At 43.2% G+C, this 18,394-nt stretch overlaps 2 protein-coding genes across 2 annotated transcripts in view; one reads left to right on the top strand and one right to left on the bottom strand.

The window, feature by feature from the left end:
* Window positions 1-6,820, top strand: part of TTI1 (TELO2 interacting protein 1) — a 33,778-nt gene extending 26,958 nt beyond the window's left edge. The window contains exons 4-8 of the mRNA XM_069752280.1: window positions 2,410-2,543; window positions 5,070-5,210; window positions 5,337-5,541; window positions 5,865-5,952; window positions 6,367-6,820. Coding sequence (XP_069608381.1) covers window positions 2,410-2,543; window positions 5,070-5,210; window positions 5,337-5,541; window positions 5,865-5,952; window positions 6,367-6,535 — 737 coding nt within the window. The 3' untranslated portion in view covers window positions 6,536-6,820. The remainder of the gene's footprint in view (window positions 1-2,409; window positions 2,544-5,069; window positions 5,211-5,336; window positions 5,542-5,864; window positions 5,953-6,366) is intronic.
* A 2,809-nt stretch (window positions 6,821-9,629) lies between these two features.
* The window catches only part of VSTM2L (V-set and transmembrane domain containing 2 like), a 112,912-nt gene continuing 104,147 nt past the window's right edge, over window positions 9,630-18,394 (bottom strand). The window contains exon 4 of the mRNA XM_069752279.1: window positions 9,630-12,230. Within this exon, the coding sequence (XP_069608380.1) occupies window positions 11,958-12,230 (273 nt within the window). The 3' untranslated portion in view covers window positions 9,630-11,957. The remainder of the gene's footprint in view (window positions 12,231-18,394) is intronic.

The following is an 18,394-nucleotide window of genomic DNA, read 5'->3' on the forward strand; positions in this document are numbered from 1 at the left end:
TCATTATCCATTTGTAGAAGCCATCCAATTTTCAACTTCAGCTTTTTTACAGATGGTGTTATGTTTGCATTAAGAATTTGTTGAAATTTCATTGAATCCAGATGTGTGAACAATAGAACAATGTACCACAACAGAGTCTGCTAAATCTTTCTGAAGGTCTTGTGCAGTCAAATGGGGGTTCTGATATGCCTCTCAAGCAATCCTATGAGCAGCTCTCATTGAAATTTTGCTTGGTTTTCCAGACCTTATCTTGACCTTTACTGTTCCTATTAACTACCATTTCTTAATTGCATTTCAAACTGAGGAAAGGGCAACTAGAAAATGCTTTTCTATCTTCTTATAGCCTTTTCCTACCCTGTGGGCCTCCAATATTTTCATTTTCAGAGTGCTAGGCAGCTGCTTAGAAGAACCCATAGCTGCTGTTTTTGGCACAAGGTTAGAGGAGACAGTGGTTTTATAAAGCTGGAAAATTTGCATCGCTTGGCCTTTCCTAATGATGATGGTGAGCAAGCCATAACCCTAACAGCCTAATTAAGGTGTGAAACCTTAAACCTTGGTCAAAGTTATCTACATACACAAATCTCCACAAACTTTTGCATTGGCCCATTTTTCCTTTTTTGGTAACTTTTAAAATCTATATATATAATTGTCTAAGGGGTACTTCCGTCTTTCTGTCCTCAACTTCCGTAACGGAAATCCCGTGTCGCTGATTGGTCTCGCCAGCTGCCTGTCATGGCTGCCGCGACCAATCAGCGACGGGCACAGTCCGATTAGTCCCTCCCTACTCCCCGCAGTCAGTGCCCGGCGCCCGCATACTCCCCTCTGGTCACCGCTAACACAGGGTTAATGCCTGTGGTAACGGACCACGTTATGCCACGGGTAACGCACTCCGTTATCGCTGCTATTAACCCTGTGTCTCCCCAACTTTTTACTATTGCATCCTGGGAACGGAAGATGGCGGCAGCCGCGCGCTCATCGCCTGCGCCAGAGCCTCGCTGGATTGGATCCCGGCAGGTGAGTATATAACTATTTTTTATTTTAATTATTTTTAACAGGGATATGGTGCCCACACTGCTGTATACTACGTGGGTTGTTATATACCGCCGCGTGGCTGCTATATACTACCTGGCCAGTGTTAGATGCTATGTGGGCTGTGTTATGTACTGCGTGGGCTGTGCTATATATTACGTGGCCAGTGTTACATACTACGTGAGCTGTGTAATATACCGCGTGGCTGCTATATACTACCTGGCCAGTGTTATATACTGCGTGGGCTGTGTTATATATTACGTGGCCAGTGTTATATACTGCGTAGGCTGTTATATATTACGTGGGCTGTGTAATATACCGCGTGGCTGCTATATACTATGTGGCCAGTGTTATATACTGCGTGGCCTGTGTTATATACTACGTCGCCTGTGTTATATACTACGTGGCTGCTATATACTGCGTGGGCTGTGTTATCTAGTACGTGGGCTGTGTTATATACTGTTTGGCCTGTGTTATATACTGTTTGGCCTGTGTTATATACTGCGTGGCCACTGTTATATATTGCGTGGCCTGTATTAACGCATCGGGTATTCTACAATATGTATGTATGTTTGTATATAGCAGCTACATAGTATATAGCACAGGCCACGTCGTATTTGTCTGCTATATACTACATGGCTCCTATATACTATGTGGCTGCTATATACATACATACATATTCTAGAATACCCGATGCATTAGACTTGGGCCACCATCTAGTGGAAAATAAATGACTATTTTTTATTTTTTTTTGTCTAAAATGCAAAGGAAATGTGCCATCTTTAACTTTAGGCCTTCTAGAGATCATTTCAGCTTCAACTTGCTTAACTGTTCACAGTAACAGTAATTTTGACCAGGGGTGCCCAAACTTTTTCATGCCACTGTATCTTGGAAGGTGCCACTTGTTAGTCTGTGCATGCCTATGGTATGTATCATTCAGCGTGCACTGCCTTGCTTGTTAGCCGGCAGTTATGTGAAAGCATGGTATGATCCCAAGAAGAATGTTCCGCAAATGCTGCGATTCCTAATTTGTTGTCATGGAGGAAGGAAGCACACAAGATCTCAGGCAGATACACACAAGATCTCTCTCCCCCTGAGGAAGTGGACAAGTGAAACGCATCTTGGGGTGATTCACTGTTGGGTCATAACAGCCCAGTCGCTGTATGGGTAGGAATCTCCTTTGTATTAAGACTTTCTTATTTGACACATCTATCTTTGTTTTTAATAAGTTTTTTTTTTTTAACAGTTGATATGTAAATATTTTATTAAAAATGTATATATGTGCCATTGTGTTGCAAGTGAACAGCACAAAATCATTATTTGACAGCTGTCATTTAGTATTCTGTAAAAGCAATTTTATTATTACCTTTACTGGTTTAGACATATTACCCCCTTCTGAAGAAGAAAAGGATGACCATAAACCACCATTGCCCATCCATGTCCAGATCACCAAAGAGGTGGCTGAAAAATGCACGCACTTCTTGTCGCATAGTGACACACAACTTCGCATTCAGGTACAGTAGCTCAAATTAGGACTTCTTAACATATACATGAGAACCAGAAAGATGTCAAGGGGAAAATGGAAATTACTTAACCAACAATAGCTTAAGGGCATGTTCACACTGAGGATTTTCTTTTTTGTTCGCATTTTTTGCATCAGACACTCCAACTCTTCACTCAACATTAGTGTTTTTTGTAATTCTTTGTGGATTTTGGAGAGTTTCTGCTCCAAAAACTCCTGAAAAAAAAAAACTGTGTGAACATACCCTAAAGAGATTTTCTAGGCTCAAAAAAGAATAGTCTGCACTTTGTGTCGTGGTCCCTGTGTGTTAGTCTTGTTGGTTGCATTACATATGAAAAGCCTCCTATATCTCCTACATTTGTGGTATACACACAGTACCCATATAGGTAAGTGGAGAGAGTTGCTCATGCGCACTCATCTCTCCACTGACAAGGATGCATCGTTGAGATGGATGCGGGTACCAGTGGAGGGACCTGCATCTCTCATACATTATCAAGTTGGCGGCAGCTGCGTCCTCTGCTGTGCAGCTGTTTAAGAGTATGTGCACACGTTGCAGATTTGGCCCTGCGGATCCGCAGCAGTTTTCCATGCATTGCACAGTACCATGTAAACCTATGGAAAACCAAATCCGCTGTGCACATGCTGCGGAAAATTCCACACGGAAACGCAGCGGTCAATTCTTTGTGCGGATTCTGCAGCGTTTTACACCTATTCCGTAATAGGAATCCACAGGTGTAAAAACGCAGGCAAAATCCACATAAAAATACACAAAAACCACAGATAATCCGCTGTGAATCTGCAGGTAAAACTCAGAATCCGCACGGAAAAATCCGCAATGTAATCTGCAACGTGTGCATATACCCTAACAGTGTTCAGCAAGGAAGCAGATGCAGAGATTCTATGGCTTGTATCTCCGCCTGTGTTGCTGCACAGCCGCTATGTGTTCAGCACTGGTGAAGGTACAGATTCTGCTGCTTGTATCTCCGCCTGTGTTGCTGCACAGCCGCTATGTGTTCAGCACTGGTGGAGGTACAGATTCTGCTGCTTGTATCTCCGCCTGTGTTGCTGCACAGCCGCTATGTGTTCAGCACTGGTGGAGGTACAGATTCTGCTGCTTGTATCTCCGCCTGTGTTGCTGCACAGCCGCTATGTGTTCAGCACTGGTGAAGGTACAGATTCTACTGCTTGTATCTCCGCCTGTGTTGCTGCACAGCCGCTATGTGTTCAGCACTGGTGGAGGTACAGATTCTACTGCTTGTATCTCCGCCTGTGGTGCTGCACAGTCGCTATGTGTTCAGCACTGGTGGAGGTACAGATTCTGCTGCTTGTATCTCCGCCTGTGTTGCTGCACAGCCGCTATGTGTTCAGCACTGGTGGAGGTACAGATTCTGCTGCTTGTATCTCCGCCTGTGTTGCTGCACAGCCGCTATGTGTTCAGCACTGGTGGAGGTACAGATTCTACTGCTTGTATCTCCGCCTGTGTTGGTGCACAGCCGCTATGTGTTCAGCACTGGTGAAGGTACAGATTCTGCTGCTTGTATCTCCGCCTGTGTTGCTGCACAGCCGCTATGTGTTCAGCACTGGTGGAGGTACAGATTCTATTGCTTGTATCTCCGCCTGTGTTGCTGCACAGCCGCTATGTGTTCAGCACTGGTGAAGGTACAGATTCTGCTGCTTGTATCTCCGCCTGTGTTGCTGCACAGCCGCTATGTGTTCAGCACTGGTGGAGGTACAGATTCTACTGCTTGTATCTCCGCCTGTGTTGCTGCACAGCCGCTATGTGTTCAGCACTGGTGAAGGTACAGATTCTACTGCTTGTATCTCCGCCTGTGTTGCTGCACAGCCGCTATGTGTTCAGCACTGGTGAAGGTACAGATTCTGCTGCTTGTATCTCCGCCTGTGTTGCTGCACAGCCGCTATGTGTTCAGCACTGGTGGAGGTACAGATTCTATTGCTTGTATCTCCGCCTGTGTTGCTGCACAGCCGCTATGTGTTCAGCACTGGTGAAGGTACAGATTCTGCTGCTTGTATCTCCGCCTGTGTTGCTGCACAGCCGCTATGTGTTCAGCACTGGTGGAGGTACAGATTCTACTGCTTGTATCTCCGCCTGTGTTGCTGCACAGCCGCTATGTGTTCAGCACTGGTGAAGGTACAGATTCTACTGCTTGTATCTCCGCCTGTGTTGCTGCACAGCCGCTATGTGTTCAGCACTGGTGTAGGTACACATTCTACTACTTGTATCTCCGCCTGTGGTGCTGCACAGCCGCTATGTGTTCAGCACTGGTGGAGGTACAGATTCTGTTGTGACTAAGCTTTTGTTCAGTGCTTGTAACATGTACAAAGTAAAAAAACGCAGCCACCCACATCTTGGAAAGCTTTGGATGTTGCATTTGTGTGCTTTAAACATAGCGCATAATACCTCCAAAGTGCCCAACGTAAGCCCAAAAAGGTTTCTCCATTTCTTCTTCTGTCAGGCACCAATGTATGGCATTTCTGAGCTGGAGATCTTTTTTTGTAGGCCCTGGACACTTTACGTGTGGCTTTAATACCCCTTCATTCTCAGGAAAATGTTCTCCTACCACTTGCTCACAAAATCTGGCCATGTCTTGTGAAAAGACTGTTACAGGATGAGCCGCTGGTTCTGCTGCGGGCCTTCCAGGTATGTCTGGCTTTACTATATTCGTAGCTCACAGCATTGTTTTCTCTTTCCAGTTCTTTTCTCGTTGTCTCAGATCATTCTTGGATGTTGTCATTTCTCCCTTACAAAGCGTCTTCTGTTTTTTAGATGCTCGTGTCACTTGCTGCATTGTGCAAAGATTTCATCCGGCAGCGTGTGTGTAAGGACGCTCTGCCTGCCTTCCTCACATCGCTGCGCTCTCAGGCTCTTGTCAGCTGTCATGCTGGCCCTGTATACAGCCACACTCTCGGCTTCAAGTTGCAGAAGGCGTTATTGGATGGGTTGGGAACGCTCTGTGTAGATTTAGCATTGGGTGAGTCTTTGATGGCGAAACTCAGTGTGTTTGTGTATTTCATATAAAATCTGCCTAAAAAGTTGGGTAAATGTGTAATTACATGGCATTACTTGCCTTGTACTGTTCGTAAATTACAGCCTATGTTACAGTCCAAAGATGCATTTACAGTTCTATTTATTTCTATTTGAAGCACAATCCATTCTGTCTAGAGATACCCCTAAAAGTTTACCCGGACTTTGTACATGCATGTCACCGCGACTGGTTTTGTAATACTGTCTATCGAAGAGCAAAGTGTAAATCCGTATTCTTGGTTAATCTGTCCTTCTGCATTTTTGTTGTAGGTGACAGTGATTTGTTGGAGGTGGTTGATTCCTGCACGCTCTACCTCAGTGCCAGACAGCCCAAGCAGCTCCAGGAGGCTGCAGTCAGGTGAGACGCCCCTTACCCTTAAACCTGGTCTGTTATTGTAATGTCTCTGTTTTAATAATTTCACTTTATAATGGTCAAAAGCACACTTGCCCCTGAGAACTCAACGCCCCAATTCCATCACATGTGCAATAGTAAGGAAATCCCCAAAAATATGATCTGCTGGTTTCTCTTGAAAACTGTATTTGGGGAACACTCCCTAAGTCATTGTGTGGTTACACGTGAGCAGCCAGTTGGTCATAGGTGACCTCATCCTGTGCAAGAGGTTGGCATAGAAGGAGTAGCTATGCCTAAATAAATACATGTACATTTGGAGGGTGTAGATTTAAGAGCTTTATTTCATACCTGCCTTGATGAGATGCAATCTGTCTACAAGCTGGACACTTACTCGTTTCCCTGTTTGATCTTTCCATGCAGAACGTTACTTGGTGTTTCACAACTGGATCCAGACATTGTTTGGTTGCATCTATGCCAGTGGCAAAACCCGCCAGAAGTCCCCCACTCCTCTCTTGTTCCACCGTCTTGGACCACCAAACCACACGATGAATACACACAGAATGTCTGCAACCTCCTGCAAAAACTGTAGGCAGTCCCAACAAAGATCTGCAACTGATCGGTCTTGGCATCCTCTTCATGTCCTCCATGGATGCAAAGATGTCACCATGTAAAAGTCTTGGCACCCATGGACAGATGGTCCTGAATTCTTCAAGCTTTATCTTATTCTGTGCCTAATTTGTTAAGCTGCATATGTTTCTTACAGTGTATCAGGAATCTTCTCCCCATGGGAGGAGCGCAGTATGGGATTATTCACTCCTAAACATCAACTGTTGAGACTTTCTGCCATCAATAAATTAAATGTAACATGACATGTATGATATGAGGCAGTTTCAGCTAAATAATTGAATATAAAGTTTTCTAATTATAAACTTGGATGTAGCTGAGATAATAATGTGATAGTCTGAACAGCAATGAGTATTACTGCCCTTGTCCTAAGCATCCAACTACTATATGCAGGAACCTGGATCAGAGAAGTTGGAGATTTTACATCTCCCACTGTTCATAACCAGCTGTCATGGAGCTTTTTTTTTAATACGTTTACAGGTATGAAGCCATTACATAAATTTAATGGACTTCAGCGACTAATAAAACTTTGGTGTATTGTTGAGGTTGTCTTTTCAACAATCATTGAGTCTGGTGATATTGAATCCTATCAATTGAGCTACAAGTCCCCTACTCTGATCCAACTATAGACTGCTCAGGTTAGGGCCTTTTTGCATCACGTTTTTGGTATCTTTTTGATGTACACGTCGCTGAGCTCAAAAGGACACTTTTGTATCCTTTTGTCTCTGAAAGGCACACATTAAATGGAAGTCGGCAGGACCAGCCAACCATCTGATGTGTCTGAGGGGGCTCCCAAATCTTCCCCGACAGATGAATTATAAAAAGATCCAAAGGAATTGCTAAAAGGATGACAGGGTATCCAATATGATTAGTAATTTATAACCAGTGAATGAGTGAACGTAATATTCCTGTGACCAAGAAGCGTGGACCAAAGTGCTGATGCTGGACAGTTGGAAACTGAAGAAAAAACAAGGCGCAGGAAAAGAGGGCCGACCATAAAGTCCTTTATATTATAATGAGAATATACACATTTATTATATAAAGCAGGTACAATAACAGAAAAATATCAATGATAAAATGAAGTAAAACTACATATGAACAAGGATGCAGACCCAGAAGCGTAGAAACTAGTGTAGCTGGATAAAAAGAGTGCCAGGGTAATGAAACAAGGCAATAAAAATTGTAGACCACACTACTGCACAATATAACTAAATAAATACTTGTGCAACAAAAAAACTTGTGCAATGACGAAGACTGAGTGCTGAAACGTACGTTGGGGAGGACGCCATTGTGGTGCCAGGGATTTTGATTATCACTGTAAGTCATTTTCAATTTGAGCATCATACTCTCACTATTATTATTTGTGTGTGTCTCTACACACTCTTACTATTGGCCACAATAGAGATATCTGGTTTACACACAATATAAATATATATATCTCCTTGGTCACAGTTTGTGCTCTACACCTTTTGGTACATTTTCTTATTTTTATTATTATTTCTGTGTGCTTAAACTATTTTATCTTCAGTTTTTTATTGCACAAGTTTTTTATTGCATAAGTATTTATTTATATTGTCCAGAAATCTGGTCTACAATTAGTTTCTACACTAGTTTCTATGCTTCTGGGTCTGCGTCCTTGTTCATATGTAATTTTTCTTCATTTTATCATTGATATTTTTCTGTTGTTGTACCTGCTTTACATAATTTGTATATTCTCATTATAATATACTGGACTTTATGTTCGGCCCTCTTTTCTTGCGTCTTTTGGGGGGGGGTTTTCCTGACAGATGAAGTTGGTAGTAGAGAAGGATTGGCAGTTGAAATTTCATTGCTCGGTCCTTTTTGTTTCAGGTAACATAAAATTAGTCAGTCAGTAGCTTTCCTCTCTATCCCCGATGAAGACTCATAAATACTGGCCCGACCCAAGAGCTAATGTGTATGGATAGTGTCAGGAGATAAAGCTTTTGGCCAACGAATATTAAGCTGATGGCATCTCATTTGTATGGCTATCTTTAATGGAGCCTTATAGATATACCTTCCCAACATGTACACCAAGCTCAAAGGGGTTGTTCCACAAAGAAAATAACATTTAAATCAATATCTACTGCAATAAAATAAATGTTCCTGGTTTTAGATAATCTTATAAATGTGTACCTTGTAATGTGCTGTGTGTCTGACCATGCAGAAACATGTTCGGCACATAACCCAATTCCTGGCCAGGGGTGGAAAATAAATGAGTATACAAATGGCCAAACAGTGGTTTGCGCCTGCTGCTTTTTCTGAGGTAACTAATTTCCCTGCCTGTTTTATCGCAGGAGTGTTTGTCACATCTCCAGTTTCCTGAGCTCATCATGGATCAAGTCAGTCAGGTAGGAGCTCTGGCTGAACCCGAGCTCATATGGCACTGACTTGATTTATGACAAGCTCTGTGTTCTCGAATCGTGGCATAAATACTCAATCCTGTGATAAAACAGGCAAGGAAATGTTTTACCTGACAGAAAGCACCATCTGCAATCTTGAGTTGTCCTGCCTGTATCCTCTCGTTTTTCCCTGGGCCAGGAGCCGTGGTATGTGCCGACCATGTTCCTGCATGGTTAGACACAGCCATTACACGGTAAATAACAGGAGCACAAACTTCAAGATCATATCAGCAGAGGAACATTTTGTGATCAGACAGTGGCTTCACAAAAACACAAACTGATCGAAAGGTTCTTCAGCTCCATCAAATTCTCAAGTCCTTAATGTTAATTGCCATGCTACAATTGGAATCAAAGTGAATATATGGGTGCCATTCTCATCCATGGTGCGAGCAATCGTTCTACAGTGGCATATAGCCTCTTACTAGGGCAGATGAATTTATTACCTCCAGAATTCTCATTATCGCGGATCTTTTCTGTGTGTTTCACTGTTGTATTCAGGAAATGTCTATTTTTAATATTTATAAAGCAATTTTGTAATAAAAATAAAATTAGTTGAGTTATACAGTCATTGTGAATCTCCTCTTCAGATCCATAAACAATGCATAAAGAGCACAAAGACGAACAAATTCAACTAATGGCTCTTGGGATAACAATCAGCTTTATTTACATTCAGGGAGGTGTCACATGTATGGAGGGTGCCATTGTCCTAAACCAGAAGCACGTCCACCTCAAGAGTGGAGAACATGACAGCCCTCTCCAATACTGAATGATCTTAGTCACACCTAAACAAAAAGGCATTGATAGAGGCTTGCCACGTGTACCCTGAATCACAGGTATGGTATGGAAGCAGCTGTTAAAGCACTCACATAGTAAATCGACTCCATGGTGCCAGGTACAGCAGCATATTATCTGTGTAGCACATCTATACAGCCTGTATTAAACAATGCCAAAAAAGATTCTCTTTAAACAGCTATTCCCTCTAAGCCCATCACTCAAACCGTATTGCTCATTGGCCTCCAGAATATCGTTTGCAGCTCTTTTCAAGGTTAAAAAAAAGCTGAGCGTTTCGCCCTTCCTCTTCAGGAGTGCACCACCTCCTTCTTGCTTTCTTGTGGGCAGGCACTCCTGCTTAATTACATGTTTGGACCAGTGATGTCATTATGCCTGTGACCTGAACTGTGTGCTTTCCAATGCTAACAAAAGACCTAGCTTTGCCTCTGCAAGAGGAGCAGAGGGGCTCTAAAGCTGGACAGAATTGGGAGCCAACAGTACACATTACCAATCTATGCTCAGCGCAGTGCTTACAAGCGCAACAGAAAAGAGCTTGTCAGCACTGCTGTGAATAATAAGAAAATTTAAATATTCGGGGAACACTGCATATTTTTAATAAGTAAATTGGAAAGTTGCTTGTTTTAGAAATTGACAATCTGAGTTTTAGCTAGATGGTCAGAATTATACGAATGCGCCAGGCTCTATAACTATAATGAATAGTTATTCATATAGGCCTCTCCAAACGACCCTTAAAATAAATCTTCCCAGAATAAAAGAAATATAGAAGGTTAGTAACGGTACTCGTTCTACCACCTACCTAATGACAGCTGCAAACAACATTCTGTTGGCATCCTACAATATTACATAGCCGGTGGTAGGAGATGCCATTCCTATGAAGCTGACCAACTCGAATCAATAAGTGAAGCTCAACTGGAGAAGAACATAAGGCTTAAATAGGGCTCTACAGCAGTATAGAAGCATGGATGAACAATAAATTGCTGATCACATTTACAAAGATTATACACTCAAACTGGTTTTCGATGAGATTTCAAGAGCTGAGCTCTCAGAACAAATGTAAGACCAGGAAATTGCAACTGTATTATTGTACATAACAAATTACCACCTTGGTCATAAATAGGCTATATATTACAAAGATATCTTTTTATACTTGCCTGTTAACCAATTATCACATGGTTTCACCAGGTCTTCTTCAAAACAATTTAGAGACACATCAAGTTCAACAATCCATAAATGATCAAGATCATGTCCCAGTTGCCTTAGTGCTTGCCCCAGCAGGGAAGGTTGTCCTACATACTACCCAACTACTGCAGAATTTTACCATACGGGCCTCTTCAAAAGTGGAAGAGAATCAAGAAACAAGCCGTATAGACCAAACACTCTTTCTTGGCATTCAATATTTTAAGAGATGGTATGAAATTGATCTAAAACAGAAATGTCCATGAACCTCAACATCAAATAAGTCACTATAAGTGTGTGATAATTAGATAGATCACTGTTCGATAGATTTTCAGCCCTGGAAAATCACTTCTGAGCTGAAGTGAGCTTGTTAGCGCCACATCGTCTTTGATGAAAGGCAATATACTGGAGATAATCAATGTTGATGCCACACATGGAGAATATCAGCAATGATGCAATTATTGGCATCTATATTCTGGAATAATAACAGGAAATTAAACACTTGGTTAGATATTATTAGCAATTTGAACATCACAGAATGTTGGCGAGCTGTGTAAAATATTACATTGAAAAGCAGACCAGTCAATGAGAGACCTTTTCGAATAAGGCTTTTTAACTTTTACCCCAATCTTAATCTATTTTGAGATCATCTACCTAATGGCATCCTGGGAACTAGATTTCCCATAATGCCTATGGTCTATGTGAACTCAAAAGCCTGCACAGTCCAAGTAGTGAAATAGCAGGGCACAGAGTTATGATCGGTGGACAATGGCAGAAGAAGCTCCATTTTTGTCCACATGGATAACAGTCTGAGCACCTTCAAATGCCCTTCTCTGGCGAAGGAAATAAGTCATGTGATGGGGTAAAGTGAGAAAGTCATTGTTGTTCCCTGACTGCTCCTGATTGCAAGTAGACATCAATTTTCAGATGGAGAAGGGTGGAAAGCCTCTCATGCACTCCTCTGTACATTGGTGGTTGGGAAAGATACCCACAGTCCATCTACACCTGGCACTGGTCACAGGGCTCTGCCGCTCGCTTTCTCAGCTCTTTAACTTGGAAATGGCGGTGAGTGCTGGTGTCTTGTTGGCGGTGAGGGATTGAACCGCGGCGGCCTAATTCTGTTTCAACACGAAGGAAAGCCTTGACACGATGTTGCCTTCCTTTTCCATCACTGTAATCTAGCACACGACATTCATAGGTTCCTTCATCCGAGATCTTTACATGAGACAAGCGCAGTTTGTGTGAAATGTTGCTGCCAAAGACCTTGACCACCTATGTAGAAAAGACAGTTAAGTTATGAGCAAAGCCACCCAAGAAGAATATGCCTCCTAATGTCTCAGGACTTGATGTACAGGTAAACCTATAGGTTGAGCTTGAAGTTCATCAACCTCTATAGAGAGTAATGACAGCTACCTCCAACTGTGTCTAGAACATGTTAGTTTTCCATAGTTAATGAGTAAGCTACATCCTTACACAACCTGACACAGCATATTTCAAGGAATGAGGGTGAGAAAGGTAAAATATCAGCCAAATGGAATAATGTTTAGATGTCGGCAAGAAGTCAAGACTATTCCAATAGATATCAGATAAGTCGTACAAACTCTGCATCCTGCAATACCATTCTGAGAGGCCTCTAACCTTTTGGTTATAGTGTAGTGCAGGAGAAGGGGCAGGTTAATAGTAAAGATGCAATGTTGGACCATTTTTAGACCCCCTATTTTGATGACATGGGGATCAGTGTGGCGATCAATAGTAAGGAAAAGATCTTGTGGAGACGTGGCCATGAATGATTGGTTATCTTTATTGTGGTTTAGCCAAACAACTTGCCGTTACAGAAGCTTACACTAGAATGGAGGAAGAGCCAGGCATACTTGATCCCTTCCTTACTCAATGTAAATGGGGGAGATGGAAACACCCATTTTTCCAACAGGTTGGAGTCTTAGAGATGGAACTGGCAACAATAGCTTAGATATGCCATAACTGTCTCAGAAGGTAACAGCCTAATTGTGGCCCTTGGGATTTGTTCATTTTGACAATGTGGCCATTGGTCAAAAAAAAAATTGTGCATCCTTGCATTAAAGGGACTCAGTCACTTGAATTTGGAGGGAACAATTTTCAGCCATAGGGGCGGGGTTTTCGGGTGTTTGATTCACCCTTTCCTTACCCACTGGCTGCAATATTGGATTGAAGTTCATTCTCTGTCCTCCATAGTACATGCCTGCACAAGGCAATCTTGCCTTGCGCAGGCGTGTACTATGGAGGACAGAGAATGAACTTCAATCCAATATTGCCTTGTGCAGGCGTGTACTATGGAGGACAGAGAATGAACTTCAATCCAATATTGTAGCCAGCATGCAGCCAGCGGGTAAGGAAAGGATGAATCAAACACCCGAAAACCCCGCCTCTATGGCTGAAAATTGTTCCCTCCAAATTCAGGTGACTGAGTCCCTTTAAATAGTTGCTGGGGCCTGAACATTAATATAGGAGCTCTGTTAAAAGTTTTTGAAATGGATTTGATAAATTAGGCCTGCTATTAATGTGATGTCCTCTTATCGCTAGGTTTCAAATGTATGAGTAAAGTCATGTAAAGGTTACTTGTCACATCCAATAATGATAAATCAAGTAAAAGATGTAGATATACCAACACCTAATCTTCTGTACCATTGGATAAGGGGTGATGTGTCAGGAGTACTATAGACTCACCTTCCCACATTAGGCACCACGACCTGTCACCAATGTGTTAAGGTACCGTTACACTAAACGACTTACCAACGATCACGACCAGCGATACGAACTGGCCGTGATCGTTGGTAAGTCGTTGTGTGGTCGCTGGGGAGTTGTCACACAGACTGCTCTCTCCAGCGACCAACGATCCGGGGAACGACTTTGGCATCGTTGAAATTGTCTTCAACGATGCCGAAGTCCCCGGGTAACCAGGGTAAGCCGTCAGCTTCCCGCACTGACTGTGTGATTGCCGGCCGTAAAGCAGAGCACAGCGGTGACATCACCGCTGTGCTCTACTTTACGGCCGGCGCTGACAGTCAGTGCAGGGAAGCTGACGCCGGGGGACGTGACAGACATCGGAATGTGAGTATGTACTGTTTTGTTTTTTTTTTACTTTTACAATGGTAACCAGGGTAAATATCGGGTTACTAAGCACGGCCCTGCGCTTAGTAACCTGATATTTACCCTGGTTACAAGTGAACACATCGCTGGATCGGCGTCACACACGCCGATCCAGCGATGACAGCGGGTGATCAGCGACCAAAAAAAGGTCCTGATCATTCCCCAGCGACCAACGATCTCCCAGCAGGGGCCTGATCGTTGGTCGCTGTCACACATAATGAGATTGTTAGCGGGATCGTTGCTACGTCACAAAAAGCGTGACGTTGCAACGATATTGTTAATGATCTCGTTATGTGTGAAGGTACCTTTAGTCTCCCATTGCAGTCTGTTAATTGAAAGCTAATAAAGTAATCTACAAACGCTAATGTCGAAAAATGTGCAGATGGAATAGTAAATATTCACACCTAGAGTGTATTAGAGTGTGCACTAGAGTGTATCTAATGCATTATTTTCCAATTGAGATAATTGTCTGCAGTCTCCAGTGGTCAATCTCAAACCCCCCCGTTGACTATCTCAAATACAATGTTCAAGGCATCGTTCTTATTTCAGGTTATTAAGGTATCTTCCCGACAATGTTATTTAAGGAGCATAGTCCCCTATAAATAAAACATTACCTGGAAATATATGTCCTTGAGATGCCTTTTAATATCCTCGTTAGCTATTATCTTAGCCAAGGTACAGATGCCGAATGGCAACTACTAATGGCTGCAATTACGATGCCCATAGGTGTTGTGGTGACTTATAAATCATTGGTAGGAGTCGTCTGCCCTCATATTACTCTTTGTCAATCTTTAGGTTAGTTCTGGTACTCTGATCTTGAACCAAGAAAATCAGGATCATTAATAAAATACGTCTTGGCCTGAGTACAAGGACTTATGGTGAAGATAGATATATAAAAACTGTGGTTTGATAATTACTCAGTCCTGCAATCTATCGGGCATCCTAGAAAGGCTCTTTAGGATGCATGTTTATTAATGGAGGGATAACTCAACATTGCTGAGCAAGAAAGCTTAAAGGGGTTATCTCATAAACTTCATTGTTCATCTACAACAAAGGTGATGTATGGATTGGGTTCCCACTACTGGGACGCCCACCAGTCATGAGAACAGGGATCCTAAAGTCCCTCTCCTATAGACCATTAATAGATAAATGACAGCACATGCTCACTATCACTCCAATCACATAGGGGACTTTGAGACCCAAGTTCTCATGATTTATAAGGGTACCAGTGGTCAGAAGCCAAGACATCATACATTTATCACATCTCTTGCAGAAAGGTGATCCACCATGTTTATGGGACAACTCACTACTGCTCCATTTATAAAAGGAATTTTGCCCTTCCCTGGTTCTGGAGATTCTCTGGGTCTACACACTGGACAGGTAAATAAATGTTGTTTATGGGACAACTCTAAATCTACTGTAGGGCTACATAGAGACGTATACAAAAGAGGACATTATGTGAAAAAAAGCATGTGACTATTTTAGACCTACAATTTAGCTGGAAACAAACAGCATGCTGCTGCACAACACTTACATGGAAATCCATGGGGTTAAAGTCGTGTGCCAAAAACGCAACTTTTTTTTTTTGTAATAGGTGTGTGACAGGTTAGAACGAAACTACATGAATAGTCATTTCATCTGATTTCCCAATGTGTCATCCGGATCTCCAGTCTGTGCAATACGTGTAGCCTAAATCTGCAATAATCAGTCGACTTACAGTGGGTACGGAAACTATTCGGATCCTTTTAAATTTTTCACTCTTTTTTTGAAGTTACCAAATGGCTGCAATGAAACAAAGTTCATTTCTTTAACATTAATGTACACTCTGCACCCCATCTTGACTGAAAAAAAACAAATGTAGAAATTTTTGCAAATTTAATAAAAAAGAAAAACTGAAATATCACATGGTCATAAGTATTCAGACCCTTTGCTCAGTATTGAGTAGAAGCACTCTTTTGAGCTAGTACAGCCATGAGTCTTCTTGGGAATGATGCAGCAAGTTTTTCACACCTGGATTAGGGGATCCTCTGCCATTCTTCCTTGCAGATCCTCTCCAGTTCCATCAGGTTGGATGGTGAACGTTGGTGGATAGCCAATTTCAGGTCTCTCCAGAGATGCTCAATTGGGTTTAGGTCAGGGCTCTCGCTGGGCCAGTCAAGAATGGTCACAGAATTGTTCTGAAGCCACTCATTTGTTATTTTAGCTGTGTGCTTATGGTCATTGTCTTGTTGGAAGGTGAACCTTCAGCCAGAGCACTCCAGAAGAGGTTTTCATCCAGGATATCTCTGTATTTGGCCGCATTCATATTTCCTTCAATGACAATCAGTCGTCCCGTCCCTGCAGCTGAAACCCCCCCCCCATAGCATGATGCTGCCACCACCATGTTTCGCTGTTGGGATTGTATTGGGTAGGTGATGAGCAGTGCCTGGTTTTCTCCACACATACCGCTTAGAATTATCACCAAAAAGGTCTATCTTCGTCTCATCAGATTAGAGAATCTTATTTCTCATAGTTTGGGAGTCCTTCATGTGTTTTTTAGCAAACTCTATGAGGGCTTCCATATGTCTTGCACTGAGGAGAGGCTTCCGTCGGGCCACTCTGCCATAAAGGCCCAACTGATGGAGAGCTGCAGTGATAGATGACTTTGTGGAACTTTCTCCCATCTCCCTACTGTATCTCTGGAGCTCAGCCACAGTGATTTTGGGGTTCTTCTTTACCTCTCACCAAGGCTCTCCTTTACCTCTCACCAAGGCTCTTCTCCCACGATTGCTCAGTTTGGCTGGACGGCCAGGTCTAAGGGTATGTTTTTATGTTGCGTATTTGCTGCGGAATGATCGCTGCTTACAGCCGCAGCGTCTAATCCACAGTGTCCAGACGTTACAGCATAGTGGAGGAGATTTTATTAAATCCCATATACACTATGCGTACAAAGACGCCACTGGCAAACCTGCATATAGGCACATGCGGCGCGTCTTTATATACCGCAGCATGTCTATTTATCTTGCAGATATGCTCAGTCTCCGCAAGATAAATAGCACCGTCCCATGTATAGGATGCGGTGATTCCGCATGTGTTCAATGAACCCGATGTTTACCCTGGTTACCATTGTAAATGTAAAAAAAAAACAGTACATACTCACATTCCTGTCGCGTCCCCCGGCCTCAGCTTCCCTGCACTGTGTAAGCGCTGGCCGGAAAGCAGAGCGGTGATGTCACCGCTGTGCTCTGCTTTACGGCCAGCCGGCGCTGACACTGGAGGGACGCAGGGAAGCTGACGCTGAAGGATGTGACAGGAATGTAAGTATGTAGTGTTTTTTTTTTTACTTTTACAATGGTAACCAGGGTAAACATCGGGTTACTAAGCGCGGAGCTGCGCTTAGTAACCCGATGTTTACCCTGGTTACCAGTGAAGACATCGCTGAATCGGCGTCACACACGCCGATTCAGCAACGAAATAAAGTCCTGATCATTCCCCAGCGACCAACGATCTCCCAGCAGGGGCCTGATCGTTGGTCGCTGTCACACATAACGATTTCGCTAATGATATCGTTGCTACGTCACAAAAAGCAACGATATTGTTAACGATATCGTTATGTGTGACGGTACCTTCACCGTATTTTCCGGCGTATGAGACGACTTTTTAACCCCTAAAAATCGTCCCAAAAGTTGGGGGTCGTCTTATACGCCGGGTACGGCTGCAGGGAGCGATCCTGGATGGTTCCCAGGGTCTGAAGGAGAGGAGACTCTCCTTCAGGCCCTGGGATCCATATTCATGTAAAAAATAAAGAATAAAAAAAAAAATATGGATATACTCACCCCTCCGCCGGACCCTGGCTCTCAGCGCTGCTATCGTCTGCCTCCGTTCCTAAGAATGCAGTGAGTGAAGGACCTTCGATGACATCGCGGTCACGTGAGCGATCAGGTGACCGGTCACGTGAGCGGTCAGCGACGTCATCGAAGGTCCTTCACTCACTGTATTCTTAGGAACAGAAGCAGACGCTGAGAGCCAGGGTTCGTCGGACGGGTGAGTATATCCATGTTTTTATTTTTATTCTTTATTTTTTACATGAATATGGATCACAGGGCCTGAAGGAGAGTCTCCTCTAGACCCTGGGAACCACACGCCGTATAAGATGACTGGGCGTATAAGATGACCCCCGTCTTAGGGCAGCCTCACACGCCCAGATAATTCCGGTTAATGGTAAAATCGGTACCGGAATTATCCGTGTGCCGGTGCGTTGCTGTGGCACATCAGTGTGGCACACGTGCGGCACACATGTGCCGCCTGTGTGCCCACTGGGTACCACACGC

This window comes from Ranitomeya imitator, chromosome 2 (genome assembly GCF_032444005.1).
Source record: "Ranitomeya imitator isolate aRanImi1 chromosome 2, aRanImi1.pri, whole genome shotgun sequence".
Taxonomy (NCBI): domain Eukaryota; kingdom Metazoa; phylum Chordata; class Amphibia; order Anura; family Dendrobatidae; genus Ranitomeya; species Ranitomeya imitator.